The sequence below is a fragment of the Barbus barbus genome, assembly GCF_936440315.1.
Source record: "Barbus barbus genome assembly, chromosome: 29".
NCBI classification, from domain to species: Eukaryota; Metazoa; Chordata; class Actinopteri; order Cypriniformes; family Cyprinidae; genus Barbus; species Barbus barbus.
In genome coordinates, this window is record NC_136757.1 from 22,411,012 (window position 1) to 22,425,738 (window position 14,727).

General features: G+C 37.7%; 1 protein-coding gene across 2 annotated transcripts in view; it reads left to right on the forward strand.

Moving 5' to 3' along the window:
- agbl4 (AGBL carboxypeptidase 4) overlaps nt 1-14,727 on the forward strand; it is a 343,262-nt gene that overhangs the window by 223,631 nt on the left and 104,904 nt on the right. For both annotated transcript variants that reach the window (XM_079383835.1, XM_079383836.1), the window contains exon 6: nt 14,185-14,224. In XM_079383835.1, coding sequence (XP_079239961.1) covers nt 14,185-14,224 — 40 coding nt within the window. The remainder of the gene's footprint in view (nt 1-14,184; nt 14,225-14,727) is intronic.

Here is a 14,727-nt window from a genome sequence, read left to right on the forward strand (position 1 = left end):
GAGAAATGATGACAGAATTTATATTTTTGAGTAAACTACCAAATTTGCTCTATTAACTTGCAGTAAAAGAAAAACATAGGCTCAGTTTTCTCTTTCAGGTCAAATGCTGTCATGACAGTTTAAAGAGAATCTTGCTGAGCGAGTTAATTTGAGTTAGTTAAACAGTCAATGTGCTTTTAAGGAGCTACTGAATAAGTAACGCATTTCATTTAATGATGCAAGTATTTCACAGGAGCTCCATCGCTCCCTTGTATACTGAGCTTTGTTGACTCAAAAATGCGTTTTACAGTAAGTACGTAGGCCAATCATTCAGATCAGAATTTTTGTTATTGTGCATGTTTCATTAGTGCGTGTGACTTAAACTATTATTGTAGAACGCTAGTATTTTCACCAGCTAAAATATGGTTTCAAGTCAGTTATTTCTATCTTTTGCTATAGTCTGTCGGTAGGAAATATTAGTTTACATTTCCAAACATTCATTTTGCCATTAATTGTAATAATCCAGTGAGATTTTTGTTTGCACAAGGAGTCTGACAACAGCCAGTGCTCCACACAGAGATCTGATCTCATCATCATCCAGTCTGTCTGGAATGACACGAAGAAACAGAACAAACTGAGACAGACTAAATCCAGCATCTTCAAGATGCGTCAAGAAAGCTACCTGAAAAACTATGCGCAAGTGTACCGAGGGCAAAAGCTGCTTTAAACGCAAAGGATGGTCACACCAAATGTTGATTTAATTTAGTTAATAGAAGTTAATTGATAAAGAAAATCTATTTATGAAATTATTTTTTGACAGTATCCTCATTTTACAGCATTACACAAGTGCCTAAAACCTAAGACATAACTGACTTAAAACCATTTTTTAGCTGGTGAAAATACTAGTGTTCTAATAATTTTGGCCAACACTGTACATGAGTTTTATACCTGCATACAATAGATGCTCCACCAAATCCAATTTCCCCAAAATGACTTTTCAGTCAGAGAAGACTGGTAACCGATGTATTCCAACAGATTATCCTGGCTGCTCAAAACCAATTTAGTTAGATCAGTTTCTTTTGTTAATCAGAGTTATGAATCATAAAGCTTTTTGAGCAATCATTTTTTCATTCTAATGCTGTACTGTTAGCACAACAGGGTTTCCATCATCTGGTATCATAGCAACAGATGCATCAGAAAGGTGCTTTTCTCTGAAGCGCAACAAAAGAGACTTTCGAAGGCGAAAATTACAGCACGCACGCTCTGTGAATGTCTCGGGAGGGTCACGTAACTTTCAGCCTTTTTAGATCATTTTGTAAGTACAATCGACCTTCTCGTGAGCCGAGGTTATGACATGTGATGTGAAATTGTCCCTCAGCAGTCCCTGTAGGAGTGTGTTGTGTTGGGCCGGATTACACAGCAGAGCGTGTCGGCTCCTCTCAGAGCTGGTGGGAGGTCATTGATCTCACGTCTCTGTAAATATCAGTTCATGCGTGTCACCCGTGCGGCTGCTCATCTAGAGAGGGGGTTTGCTGGGGTCTGGGGTGAGAGAGGACAGTAGGGTTGTAGTTCACATGGGCATCCTGTGTGTTTTAGATATGCTAAATATTTTCAAATATTTAAACATCTTTATAGCCTTAAAGACCATACTTTGGCAAGAGAGAACTATTCACAGCCTCATCCAAACAAAACTGGCCTGGTGCAGGTAAAAAGTATTCAATAAATAAATAAAAAGAGGCCAGTCTCGAGAATTGATGTCAAAGTATTCAGAATGGTCCATAACTTCAGAAAACTTTGGCATAAATTCTTGAAACTTGAGATATTTGTTCTTATTTATTTATTTGATTAAAAATACAGTGAAAACAGTAACATAATTTAAAATATAAATATTATATTTTAATGTATTTTAAAATGTAATTTATTCCTGTGATGGCAAAGCTGAAGTTTCAGCATAATTACTCCAGCCTGCCACATGATCCTTCAGAAATCATTCTAATATGTTGATTTGCTACTCAAGAAACGTTTCTTATTATTATCAAAACAGTTGTGGAAACAGTGATACTTTTTTCAGGATTCTTTCTTTGATGAAAGTTCAAAAGAATAACATTTATTTGAAATATATATATTTTTGTAACAATTTCTTTGCTATCTCTATTAATATAAAAATATTAATTTCTTAAAAAAAAAACATCATACTGACCTCAAACTGACCTCAACTGTAGTTGCAGTCCACCTACAGTAATCATTCAAATTAAACAAGACACACAGAGTCAATATTTAATGCACAAGTTTCATTTGTCACAACAAAAGCAGCTATAAACAAGAATTTTGCTGCTATGTTGCCAAGGTAACTGTCTGAGTTGAAAGAAAAAAAGAGTGGGAATAATGTATGTCTTTGGCCAGTAGCTTCTTGTACCAAACAGCACATATTAGATGGTAATGTCCTGCACCCTTCGGAGTGCTGAAGTGCACTGCCCTCCAGAGCAGGTCACAGTAATGGTCACTTCTGAATGTAATTCACTGTTAGGCCGCATGTCCAACAAAGCGTTTTTAGCCAGCTGAAAACACCAGGCGCTCGGCTGTGAGCGCTTGATATAGCGCAGCGTTTTTTTCCCCGTTGTGGTTGCTATAATACGGAATATCCGTTGAAGTAATGGCAGACACATCACGAATTAAATGTTTCTCCAAACATTATATTTCATAACAGTATCATGGTAGTCCGGCAATTCGATCTAGTAGACTTGTAGTCAAGACCGCCTAAACCGAGACCAAGACACTACCAAGACCAGAAGGTATCGAGACCAAGACAAGACCAAGACCAAGACAGACCATGTCAAGACCAAGACCAAGTCGAGACCAAGACCGATACCAAGTCGAGACCGGAGAAAAAAAAACAGACTAGTGTTGAAGCTACGCAATAACTTGTATGAACAGCAGCATACTAGGGTTTACATTCAATACAAATTAGACGGTATTACTTCAACTACAGGCAGAGCAATACAGAGACAGACCATGTCATGTGTGTGACTGAGCTCACTGTAAATGTTTTTTCAGACTGGGTGAGATCAACTGTGTGTAGCAATTGTATGACGGCTGTTACTGCACTATTAGAGGATTGAGACTCCCTTAACTTTTGTATACTGTTGAGGACTGACATTACTGGTACTGACTGGTTCATCTGACAAAACATCAAACACCCCCAACACCATCTTGCTCCTCCAACAACTGTCTAAAGAATGAGAAATATGTAACCAATTGAAATTATACTTAATGTGTAGATGAAATTGTAACATCAAATTAAAGATACACAATTATAAACTTGGATTAGGCCTAATGTTTGCCAGTCAATGTCATATGTCAATGTCAATGGCTGTCGCAAAAAATAAATAAATAAATAAATACATGCATGTGATTGGTTGCATTTGATTTGAAGGGCGCAAAATATTAATGTTGAATTATCAAACGTTGTGTTGTCGTGGATACCAAAGATTCTAGAGCGTGTAGTATTTTTTTTTTTTTTTTTTTTTTTTGAGGTGTAGCAGTGATGCGCGGGTAAATAAACAACCCAATCCGTATATCATTCGTCCATTCGTTTTTTGATTTAGTATTGAAAGAAGAAACATGAGAAAACGGCTTTTGGAAAAGTGTGAAAGCCCTTAGTAGCGCAAACTGTTCTTTTTCTGAATGCTGATATAGGCTAGTGTTATATAATATAGGCTTGATTTATTCATTTATTTCGTTTCATTTTCTTAATTAAGATGCTGCATGTGTTTATCCAGTCTAATCGAAGTGTGCGGCTCTCCCCCCTTTCCCAACAAAAATCCCACCCCCTCTCAGAAAATACATAAAACTGACATTACTGAGCTATATGCGCTTAAAAGTAACCTATTAAAATTATACAATGGCATTGCTCAGTTCAACGTGTTGGGAAATCGGGAATTTTGTCCCGCGTCAGCATTTATTCAACAGTTAGTTGAATATAAATACTAGAACTATATAAATTACAAAGGTTTAATTGGCATCTTTATTTCAAACGACCTGACCGACCGCGACCCGAATATCATTAAAAATATTTTTGGATGACTCGTAACCGCGGGTGACCACGGGCACCCGCTCATTTTGGATCAACCCGCGCATCACTGGCGTGTAGTACTGCTAAATCCCCGACCACTATGACGGTCTAAGACAGCGAGACTTGACAAGACCGAGAGGTCCGAGACCAAGACAAGACCAAGACCAAAGACCGTCAAGGCCGTGACAAGACCGAGACCACGTAAAAGTGGTCTCGAGACCGGTCTCGAGACATACATCACTACGATCTAGTAATGAAATAAATACTCTGAGACAAGCAAATTAAGTTGAACATTCTTCAACTCTCGGTGCCAAGAAAAAGATAAAAAGCCTGAAAGCTCAGCGCTAAAAAGACGCTCAGTGCTCAGCATGCTCCTGGCGTTTTAAAAAACGCGGTGCTCCCATTTAGAACAATTGAAAAAATACGCCAGCCTCGGGGAAAAAACGCTTTGGTGGATACGCGGCCTTAGGGACAGATTTACAGCTGGGCAAAAACAATTATCATCATAAAATGTATTATATCAGTTGATATTGATAATTATGACAATCAGTTTCAAACCGTTATTTCGTTCACGTTTAAAGGCAGATTTTTGCTCCTAAGTGAATGTTGTAGAAAGCAGACCATTAATTGTGGTTTTAAACTAGTCTTTACGGTTAGAACATGAAAAAAACTTTTCCAGCCATTTTTCCCTAACAAAACAAATATATTAATAGAAAAAAAATTATTTCTTAGTTTCTGGATGTTCTAGTGAGTGATATTGTTTCAAATCATGAAACGGGTCTCTGTTGCCTGACTTTGACACGTGTGCAGTGCAGGCTGCAATAGTAATAATAATAATAATAATTTGTCTCCTAGAAATGTACATTTGACAGTAGCTTGAGTTGACAGTAGTAGTAGGATGCAGATGTAAAATTATTTTCATAATCACAAACATTCAGTAAAAATTGTAGCAACATTTTTATATGGTGATGAAATTTAATTATTCTGACTGTTTGTGTTTTATTAAAATTAAACATTGGACCGAACTGTTGATATTGTTTTATTGAGGAAAATTATATTGCGATAATTATCATTATCGTTTTATCGCCAAGCCCTACTAACAGCCAGTGTAAACCCTCTTTTGGCATAAAAACTGCTGTCAGGATTTACTAAGGACACTCAGTGAAATGTTAGCGATGAAAAGGTGTGGACAATTATTTTTGCGGCTAACATTGCATAGGCATTTGTAGGATTTTCTCTTTTTCTTACAAAATGTATGGGAGGAGAGCATTTAAATGAATCATGTAAGAGGATTTGCTATTGCGGTAGTCCCCAAAAAAGCATTTTTTAACATTTTGAGCCTGTGTTGTTAGTAGATTACCTGTAGATGGCGTTTATCAGAATCAGAATGAGCTTTATTGGCCAAGTATGTTTACACATACAAGGAATTTGTTTTAGTGACAGAAGCTCCACAGTGCAACAGAAAGACAGCAACAGGCCAGGACACAGGTAATAAAAGAATAACAACAATTAATCAAATAGGCAATGTACAAAGCAGCAAAAACACAATATATAATATAGACAACTATGTATGTACAGGTCAAGTATGTGCAAATTAGAAATGAGAAAATAAAAATAAAATAAGTGAGTGTGGTGAATTGATAATGTATTATAGTTGTGTGTTCCACGTTTATTGTTGAGTGTTCATGAGATGGATTGCCTGAAGGAAGAAACTGTTCCTGTGTCTGGGTGTGAGGGGTCCAGAGTGATTTTACCAGCCCTTTTGCTCACTCTGGATAAGTACAGTAAGCAAAGTTATCATTATGGAAATACAGTTATCATTATGGAAATGCACCGGCTGTATCTGTGTCCTTTAATTTGGCCATTGTCAGTAGATCACCCGCAAAACCTTCCACCTATTGGCGCTTTTATGGGATTGGGCTATCACAATAATTTGCTGTTCATCCTAGCATCCTGTATGCTGGCCTAGCTAAACGCACTCAAGCTATATACAAACACAAACTCCTGAAATCCCTGCACAGATTGATATCAGCCCCTTCCTGCAGCTATAAATCCAATTATAGCATCAGAAATGATTATACCGTTGTTGTTTTTTTTACCAACCACCTATTCTCTCACTCTCTCTTCATCCACCTGTCCATCCTCTCATCCTCTATCTCTCCTCCAGCGTCTATTCACACTTAACTCACTTTGATGCTCCATTTATCACACAACAGAACATCCCGCAGGGGATGAATTGTCTTCCGAGGGTCCGGCCCAAGATGCTCCGCTCCTTCTAGAGCATGATGTTGTCTGCTCTTATTCCCGTATGATGTCATTTCTGCCTTCCATTAGTCTCATTTGTTACATGTTCGTTGCTAGGATCAATTCATATCTGCTCTTTCAGGATTTAGACGCATTTACTTCTCATCCGACATGCATCCTTTGGTCCAGCTGGGTGGGAATAGGAGAGAGAGCGTAGGAAGAGTTTAGTCTTGTGGCCTTTAAGGGCGATCTTTCAGAGGTAGGACCTGATAGAGCACAGAAGCCGATGATGGAGAGGAGTCTTTACCGCCAGCAAGAGCTGCCCTTCTAATTGGCCTTTATAAATATTTAATGGCATCAAGATGAAATTCAATCATGGCTTTTAAGTGCTGAATAGGTTGGATGCAGAGTTGACTGTGGAGTGATTAGATTTCTCTGGTCTGGGCTGCAGTCCTTCTGCAGGTGGGCAGCAAGACGTTTCAGGGCTGAGGGGAGCAGGCGCTCTCCTAAGAAATGAATCTTTTATTTGTTGTGGTGTATTTTTAAAACCAAGGCTGTCCTGGTCACGCGATAGAGTAACCCCAGCAGACAGTCCTGACGCTCTTCACCACAGCTGATCTGGCTGTCCATTTCACTCTCCAAACAGGAGAGTCTTTGCAATGGCAAGATAAGAATGCCTACATGATATAAAAGATTTAAATTCCCTGCTTGACACATTTATTTTATCCAATATGAATTATTGCTGATATTAGTGGTCGATTGATATTGCTTTTTCAGTAACCAATGCTGATATCTTAATACAGGGCAGTCATCGGCCAAAACATTGCTGCTTTGTTTTGGCACATTTAATGTATAAATGAAAAAAAAAGTATTTATATGGAAATGTATATATTTTTTTATAGCAAATATTAATTTATCAATATAAGAATTTTTGCAAGATTTGCATTATAAGCATATGTATTATTTCATTAATTTTCATTTTTTTATGATTTTTTTTTCCTGAATATAAGTCACATTTTTGAAATCACTGGTAACACTTTACAATAAGGTTGAAACATACTTCTAAAGCATTTATTAATCTTAGTTGATGATTAGTTGATTCCAGCATTTAATAATACACAATTACAATAAAAAAGTTGTATCTATTAATATTATTTAATGGGCTTGAGCTAACATGAACTAACAATGAACAGTTGTATTTTTATTAACTAACGTTAACAAAGACTAATAAATACTGTAACAAATGTATTGCTCTTTTTTTTAGTTAATATTCGTTAATGCATTAAATATAGTTAACAAATTGAACCTCATTGTAAAATTATTTGAGAATCATTTTTAAAGGATTTGTTGAGGAGTGAGGGGGACTAAAATGTTGTGTTTTATCATTTTTATAATGTAAATATTTAGATTGATTTACCAGTATTTTACATTATTTCTAAATGTAGTTATAAAATGTGACTTAAATAAAGATGCAACCTACCTTTTTATCTGTTAATTATCTATTATCTATTTATTTTCTGGGAAATATGGTGTGCATATGCCAAATATGATTACCTATCAATTTTCAAAAATAAATAAATAAATAAATAAATTATATACTGTATGTTAATATATTGTATATATTAAGATATTAGCTCTAGTATTCATATTTTAGGTATTAAACTATGCATTTAACATTAAGAGAAAAACTTAATTAGCCTGGCCTGCTGCTCTATTATAAGCTGATATTATAATTGGCCGTATACCTGTAATTGGGCTAATGAAGAGTTTTGAAATACATTGTATCTGTTGCTTTTAATTTTTGCCTCACAAAGAGGTATATTACATGACAAAGCATCCCATATTCAGAGCATGATGAAGAGCGTTACAGTGAATGTGACAGTAAGTGCTCAGTGAAGAGAGAGACCCAGGGGAAGATGACCTCATCGTGAGCTCATCCCTCAGATCTGTGCTATAAAAGAGCGAAGCGTCTTCCCAAGGGGGAGAAAGGTGAACCGAGTACTAGACGGAATCGAGAGAGTAGAGAAGTGAATGTATGTGTGTTTTGGTCGCAGGTGACTCACCTACATAGGAGTGTTTCCCTCTCTAAGATGAGGTGAGTCAGATTGTTGACTCACTCGCATCTCTCTCTTTTTCCTCTTCTTTTCCTCTTTATGGGAAGGTTGGCGTCAGACAGAGGGGTCCTTGGGGATTGATGCCAGTGACGATGACTCCTGCTACTGGGACGATGGCAGATGGTTTAAATAGTCTAGCGTTAATCTGCTTTACCTCATCACCACTGGGCTGTGCATGTGTGTGTTTATAGAGGGAGGAACATCCGCTGGGGTCCATAATTCATGACATATCCCCACCATCAGCTAGTTTATGGCACAGAACGAGTTTATCCCTGAGTAAACGTATAACGTCTGCCTCCTTTCTCCCTAAATTGCTAATATAACTTTCTCTTTACTGTGTATCCGATATTTTAAGTCAGATAATTTAGCCTGCAGTCTCCGTATGTATTTTTAAATGAGTGGTTAAGATGGGGGAGCTCAGGTTAATCTCATTATATTGACCTTACATGCATGCGAAATGAGACTCAAATTGTTGGGTGTATTTTTCAATAACGGCCCGATCGTACCCCGCCCATGATAATCATCCTCAAATAAGAAGAGTAAATTCAGGGGGAAATATTGCAAATGGGTTTTCAGGGTGGCTGTGCATGAATATTTAATCCAGTAAATTAATGATTTTTTTTTTTTTTTTTTTTGGTCTGTCTGGTGGCCAGCACTCTTAATTGCAGTCGTGCAGTTTTGCACCTTGCACAGATTAAGACTCTTTTGAAAAGGTACGGATGCCCCTGATAAGATTAATGACATTTTAAGAGGAAAGTTTTGGATGTCTGGCCTATTTGCAGTTTTGGACTGAATGTAGGTCAAGCGAGGGAGGAAAAGTTTCAGCAGGAGTTTAGTTAGCTTGTTTAAAATATTCAAAATAAAGGTGTCAGTGGAAAAAATGTCTGCTTGTAGGAGCACAAACTATGACGTACATCAAGAAAAGTGTGCAGTGCAAAACTTGCAATAATGGAAAACCTATACAGTTTTTAATAGTTAATATTAAACTTTGGAGGACAATAATATAAATTTTAATAAAATGTTATATTTAAATATTGATATTAAATAACTAAAATATATTTATATATTTCAATAATGCATAACGTTTTGTATCATGCTAAAATTACTGCATAGTAATATCAATATTACTATATTAATAAATATAATATTAATAAATCAAAAACTCAAAAACATGGTAAAAAATATATATCACCAACAGCCATATCACCCTGTAGCCCAAGACTGGTTGCCCACTGAAGCTAAGCAGGGTTGAGCCTGGTCAGTACCTGGATGGGGGACCTCCTGGGAAAAACTAGGTTGCTGTTGGAAGAGGTGTTAGTGAGGCCAGCAGGGGGTGCTCACCCTGCGGTCTGTGTGGGTCCTAACGCCCCAGTATAGTGACGGGGACACTATACTGTCAAAAAGCACCGTCTTTCGGATGAGACGTTAAACCGAGGTCCTGACTCTCTGTAGTCGTTAAAAATCCCAGGATGTCTTTCGAAAAGAGTAGAGGTGTGACCTCGGCATCCTGGCCAAATTTCCCCATTGGTCTCTAACCATCATGGCCTCCTAATCATCCCCTTACACTGATTGGCTTCATCACTGTCTCCTCTCCACCAGTAAGCTGGTGTGTGGTGGGCGTTCTGGCGCACTATGGCTGCCGTCGCATCATCCAGGTGGATGCTGCACACTGGTGGTGGATGAGGAGACACCACCCCTCACAATGTCGAGCGCTTTGAGTGCTTAGAAAAGCAGAAAAGCGCTATATAAATGTAATGAATTATTATTATTATTATTATATATATATATATATATGTGTGTGTGTGTGTGTATCCTTTTTTTTTTTTAAAGGGACAGCCTGTAGCTATGTTTAGATCTATATGAAAACAATAGATGACTCTACAATACTTCCACATTTAGATACACATATGTATATGTGTCCGTGTGTTTGTGTTTTGAGAGGTCTTGGTTTTGGCTCTGGTAATTGGACAGAGTGCATTGGGTTTTTTGACATAGGGTGAAGGGCTCTCACCCCAGCATCTGTTGAGGTGAGCAGGCCTCCCGTGTCACGGCCTGTGTCTGAGCCCCGGTCTCCCAGATCTCTGACTTTCCATCCCTCCGTTCACCTGTGGCTGTCATTGGTGTTGAAATAGAATAGAAATTGTGTTCCATTCAGAATATAGAAAGCCTTTTGACTCCAGGCAGGCCCGGGACACCCACTTAGCACTCCTATGCAGACTGGCACAGTTCTGAGGGGATTCCTTGGCACTCTTTGATAAAGATTAATACAATCCAATTTCCATGCCTAGGATTGCCTCTCCTAATGTGATTCTCTCTCTGTGTCTCTTGTCTTTCCGTTTCCCCTGTTCTGGAAAACACTAAGTACCTTATCTATGTAGACTGTGACACTTGTACCACTTATATTTTACACAAAACTGTATAATCTGAAGAAAATATCAGCTGATGTGCACCTATGGCCTTGTGGACTTTAGAAGAAAATCTCTAAATGTCCAAATCCACAGCAACAATATGGATCGTGCCTAATTGGATCAATTGAGGTGTTTACAAAAAGGCTTTTCGTTCTGACTGAGCTATCAGTTGGATTAAAAACAGATTATTGTATGTAAACGAAACTACGATCTAAAGAGTGTTTTGAGCTTGTCTCCACTTTTCAATAGATTTATCATAAGAAAACAGCTGTCAATTCACAAGATTAGCATGAAAGAATGTGCTTGTAGCTGTAACTGTTGGAATTAAATCCGGAAGTACTACGCTGAGAGTGATATTTGTAAGGTGAAGGCTCATATCAATAGACAGACAGATACATTGCAGCAGCCACTGGCTGTTTCCACTTGCTGCTTTCGTCTGAAATGCTGGATCTGTACCAACAAGGCCAAGCAAATCTAACAAAGGTCAGATCACAGGAATGGAGCAACTGGCCTTTTTCAGAGCCTCTAATTGACAGAGAAGAAAGGAAGCTCTCAACTGGTTTGAACTGTCAATGGGAGTATTCACATAGACTGTATTGCGTCCAGAGGTAGCACTGTATAGTTGCATTGTATAAATGCCTGGTTCAGCGCAAATCATTTTCCTTTAAAAATAAAATGCCTTTTACTGCCTGCTTTCCAAGTAGCAAAAGTGCAAGACCAATACCAAATAATTATACTCTTCTTGTCTCAGGCCCTGGGGAAAAGGAGGGTTGTAGTGTTGCTGCTCTCTGTCATGGATCATTTCATAAAGACTAACATTAGCTATTCTAAAACCAAGTGAGCTACCTATTTAGAAAGCATTTTATGCTTCTGATGTGAACAACCTGAACCTTGTAAGATAACTAATTTTGGCCAAATTTTAAGGCAGCAATGCATAAATCCAAGACAGCAGCTGATTCTAAGACATGCTGACAATACATGTACTTAATTTCATTCAATACTTTAATTTCTTCACCCTGTTTTTTTATGTCTAACAGTAAAGAAATAGTTTATAAACAAAGAGACAAACTGTATCATTTGTAAATCTTGTGCACTTTGTGAGTGGAGTGGTGTTTGTATGGTGGTTTCATTTCAATTAGGATGCAGTCTATGTAGGCAGTAGACAACAACGTTTTAGAGCAGTGATATTGACTTTCTGATCCCATGACTGATGTGTAAATGTATGCACATATATTGCAAGTTAACTAGTGATTAAAATGCAAAACAAACTTTGTATTGAAATGATCTTAAATATTAATGTATGTAATGCAGTGCATCTCTTTCAGTTTTAATTTCCCTGTTCTTAGGATCTGCTCAGAAAATGAACTGAATTGTGTTGTGTTTGTCTCAATCACCAGCAGGGGGCGATTTGGAAAATAAAACAATAGACATCATTCCAGGAGTTTGTCAAAACAAAACCTTCTTCAATTACTCTTTAACGTCAATTAGTATTATATTACACTATATGCACACTTTATAAGAGCTTTTTATTAGTTTGCGAAAGAAAATGCTCAGTGAGAGTTAGCACCTATGAGTCACGACTCGTATCTTCCAATTATCACATAAACAACACATTAACACATACTTTTTTGACAGGTGCCAGCATATTTTATGCATAAATTGTACTGTTTAAAATTATTTTTAGCAGATAGAAAATGCACATCCTATATAAGTCAAATAGCCCAGTAAAAGACATAATGCTAAATGCATATTGCTAACAAGCACAATGCATAACACAACAAACTCCACATACATTACAAACACTGTGACTGTTCATTAAAACTGATTCACTAACTCGCTTTTCAGATTTTCAGACTTTGCTTTTCAGAGAGCCACCAAAAAAATTTTACATTTTATGAATTCAAAGCCCTGTGGCTTTACTGGATAATTGCTAATCGTCAGGAAATGACCAGACACTGAAAAGCAGAGCTGAGTGTGTGTGTGTGTGTGTGCGTGAATGATATCAGTGTATGCTCTCTGCCCTACTATGCGTGTAGTGGCTCTCATGTAGAAGGACCTGCAGTACTGTTACCACAAGAGTGTTAAAGTACAGCTCTTGAGCTGCCTGGCCTCACAGTATGTGTGTTATGTGTGTCCGCCTCACACTGCAGCGCGCCATTGAGGACGCCATCAGTCTTTGATTGGGCACTTATCGATCTGAGAGTGTGACCTGTGTGGATTGCTGTAGCCTCTGTCACGCCCTCTCTCCAGGAAACGACCCGCATCTACTGCAGCACATGAATACATAACTCACAAAAAGCAATGGATTATGTACACAAACACACACACCAGTATTGGAGAAGTATCGTATCAGGCCAAAAAGACAAAGACAGAGAGAGTGTGTGTACAGACAAAAGAATGAAAGCTATATATACAGTATATATATGTGTGTGTGTGTGTGTGTGTGTGTGTGTGTGTGTGACCCCAGCTGTGAAATCCCAGCTTAAGTCATTTTTTGGTGATTTACTATTTTCTACATAAAATCAACCTTCATAAGGTAAAGAACATTCTGTGAAAATGTAACCTGATATATTTAATACTGCCTAGGTAAGACCAATTCAAAGATTTAAATCATAGTGAAATTAATGGTTGAATCAAACTTTGATGCTTGTTATCTCATAATTAAATTTTGAGCTTTTAACTTGGATTTCACAGAGAGGGTCACAAATACACAGGTGTGTGTGTGTGTGTGTGTGTGTGTGTGTGTGTGTGTGTTATAATAAAAACTAATAGTATATATAATTAATATAGAATGTATAATCATATATAAAATACAGGGAGCATTTTTCCTGTAATTTTGTTCTCTAGAGATTTTAATAAAAAAAAAAGTAAATTCCATGGTAAACAAAAAATCTCTGATTGGTGGGTCCCTCATAAGAATCCTGGGTAATATACTTTGTAATTGGGTATTCAGCTATTAAACACATTAAAATGTTTACCTCAGAGCTCAATGTAGGACTTGAAAGATTTAGATATTATTGCTAAAAATCTATCCTTTTCTATTTACTTTTTCTACAACATGTCCATAGAATTTTTATTTTTTTTGCTGTGAATAGGCCTAAAGAGAAGTGTAAGTTTAGAATGATTCTGTTTCGTAGAGTGATATATATGCTCTGTATATGTATATATGCATATACATTTACATAAAATTGATGTAAAATGCATGACACGCTTTTATCTCTCCAGAGAGAGATAGAGAGCAAAATGTGCTTAACAGGCAGACAGCACAAACTTTGATTTCTGAGTAAAAAAAAGAAAAATGTCTCAGACTGGATCTGTTTCATCTCTCTGACAGAAGACCTCTGATGTCTCTTTGTTTCTTTTTCAGCAACAACGAAGGCTGGATCTTCTGACCATCACCAACCCCGGTGAGTATGCGTATTTTGGTTTGAGTGCATGCGTGTTTGTTATTCACTGCACAGCACACCACGCAACAACACAGAATACTTACATGGGGCTTCACGGACAGGATTGTTTGTTCACATGGGTTGGTTGTGAGAGCTTTGTGACTTCTCTTATTCTCACAACAAGCATCAGCTGCACGCCAAGAGCAAAAACCTGCAAAAAGAGGCCTTTTCCCGCGGCTTGTCAGCATTTCCGCGATCCTGTCGTAGCACCCCAGGCGTGCTTGTCCCAGAGCAGCGGGTACAGCCTGCGCTTCTGCACCTCTTTGGGAAGCTGAATGTTTTGTCAATGCATCTGTGTGAAAGCTGAAACTGCATTCAGAGCTCTGGGAGAGACAGATGGGGTAGCCAGGAAGGATGCAGCCCCCATATGTCTAAAATATCTGGCTGCTCTAATACACTTTGATTAAAATAATGTTTATGTAAGGCACATGGAGTAGGCTAATTTTCCCAGCTTTGCTCAGCAT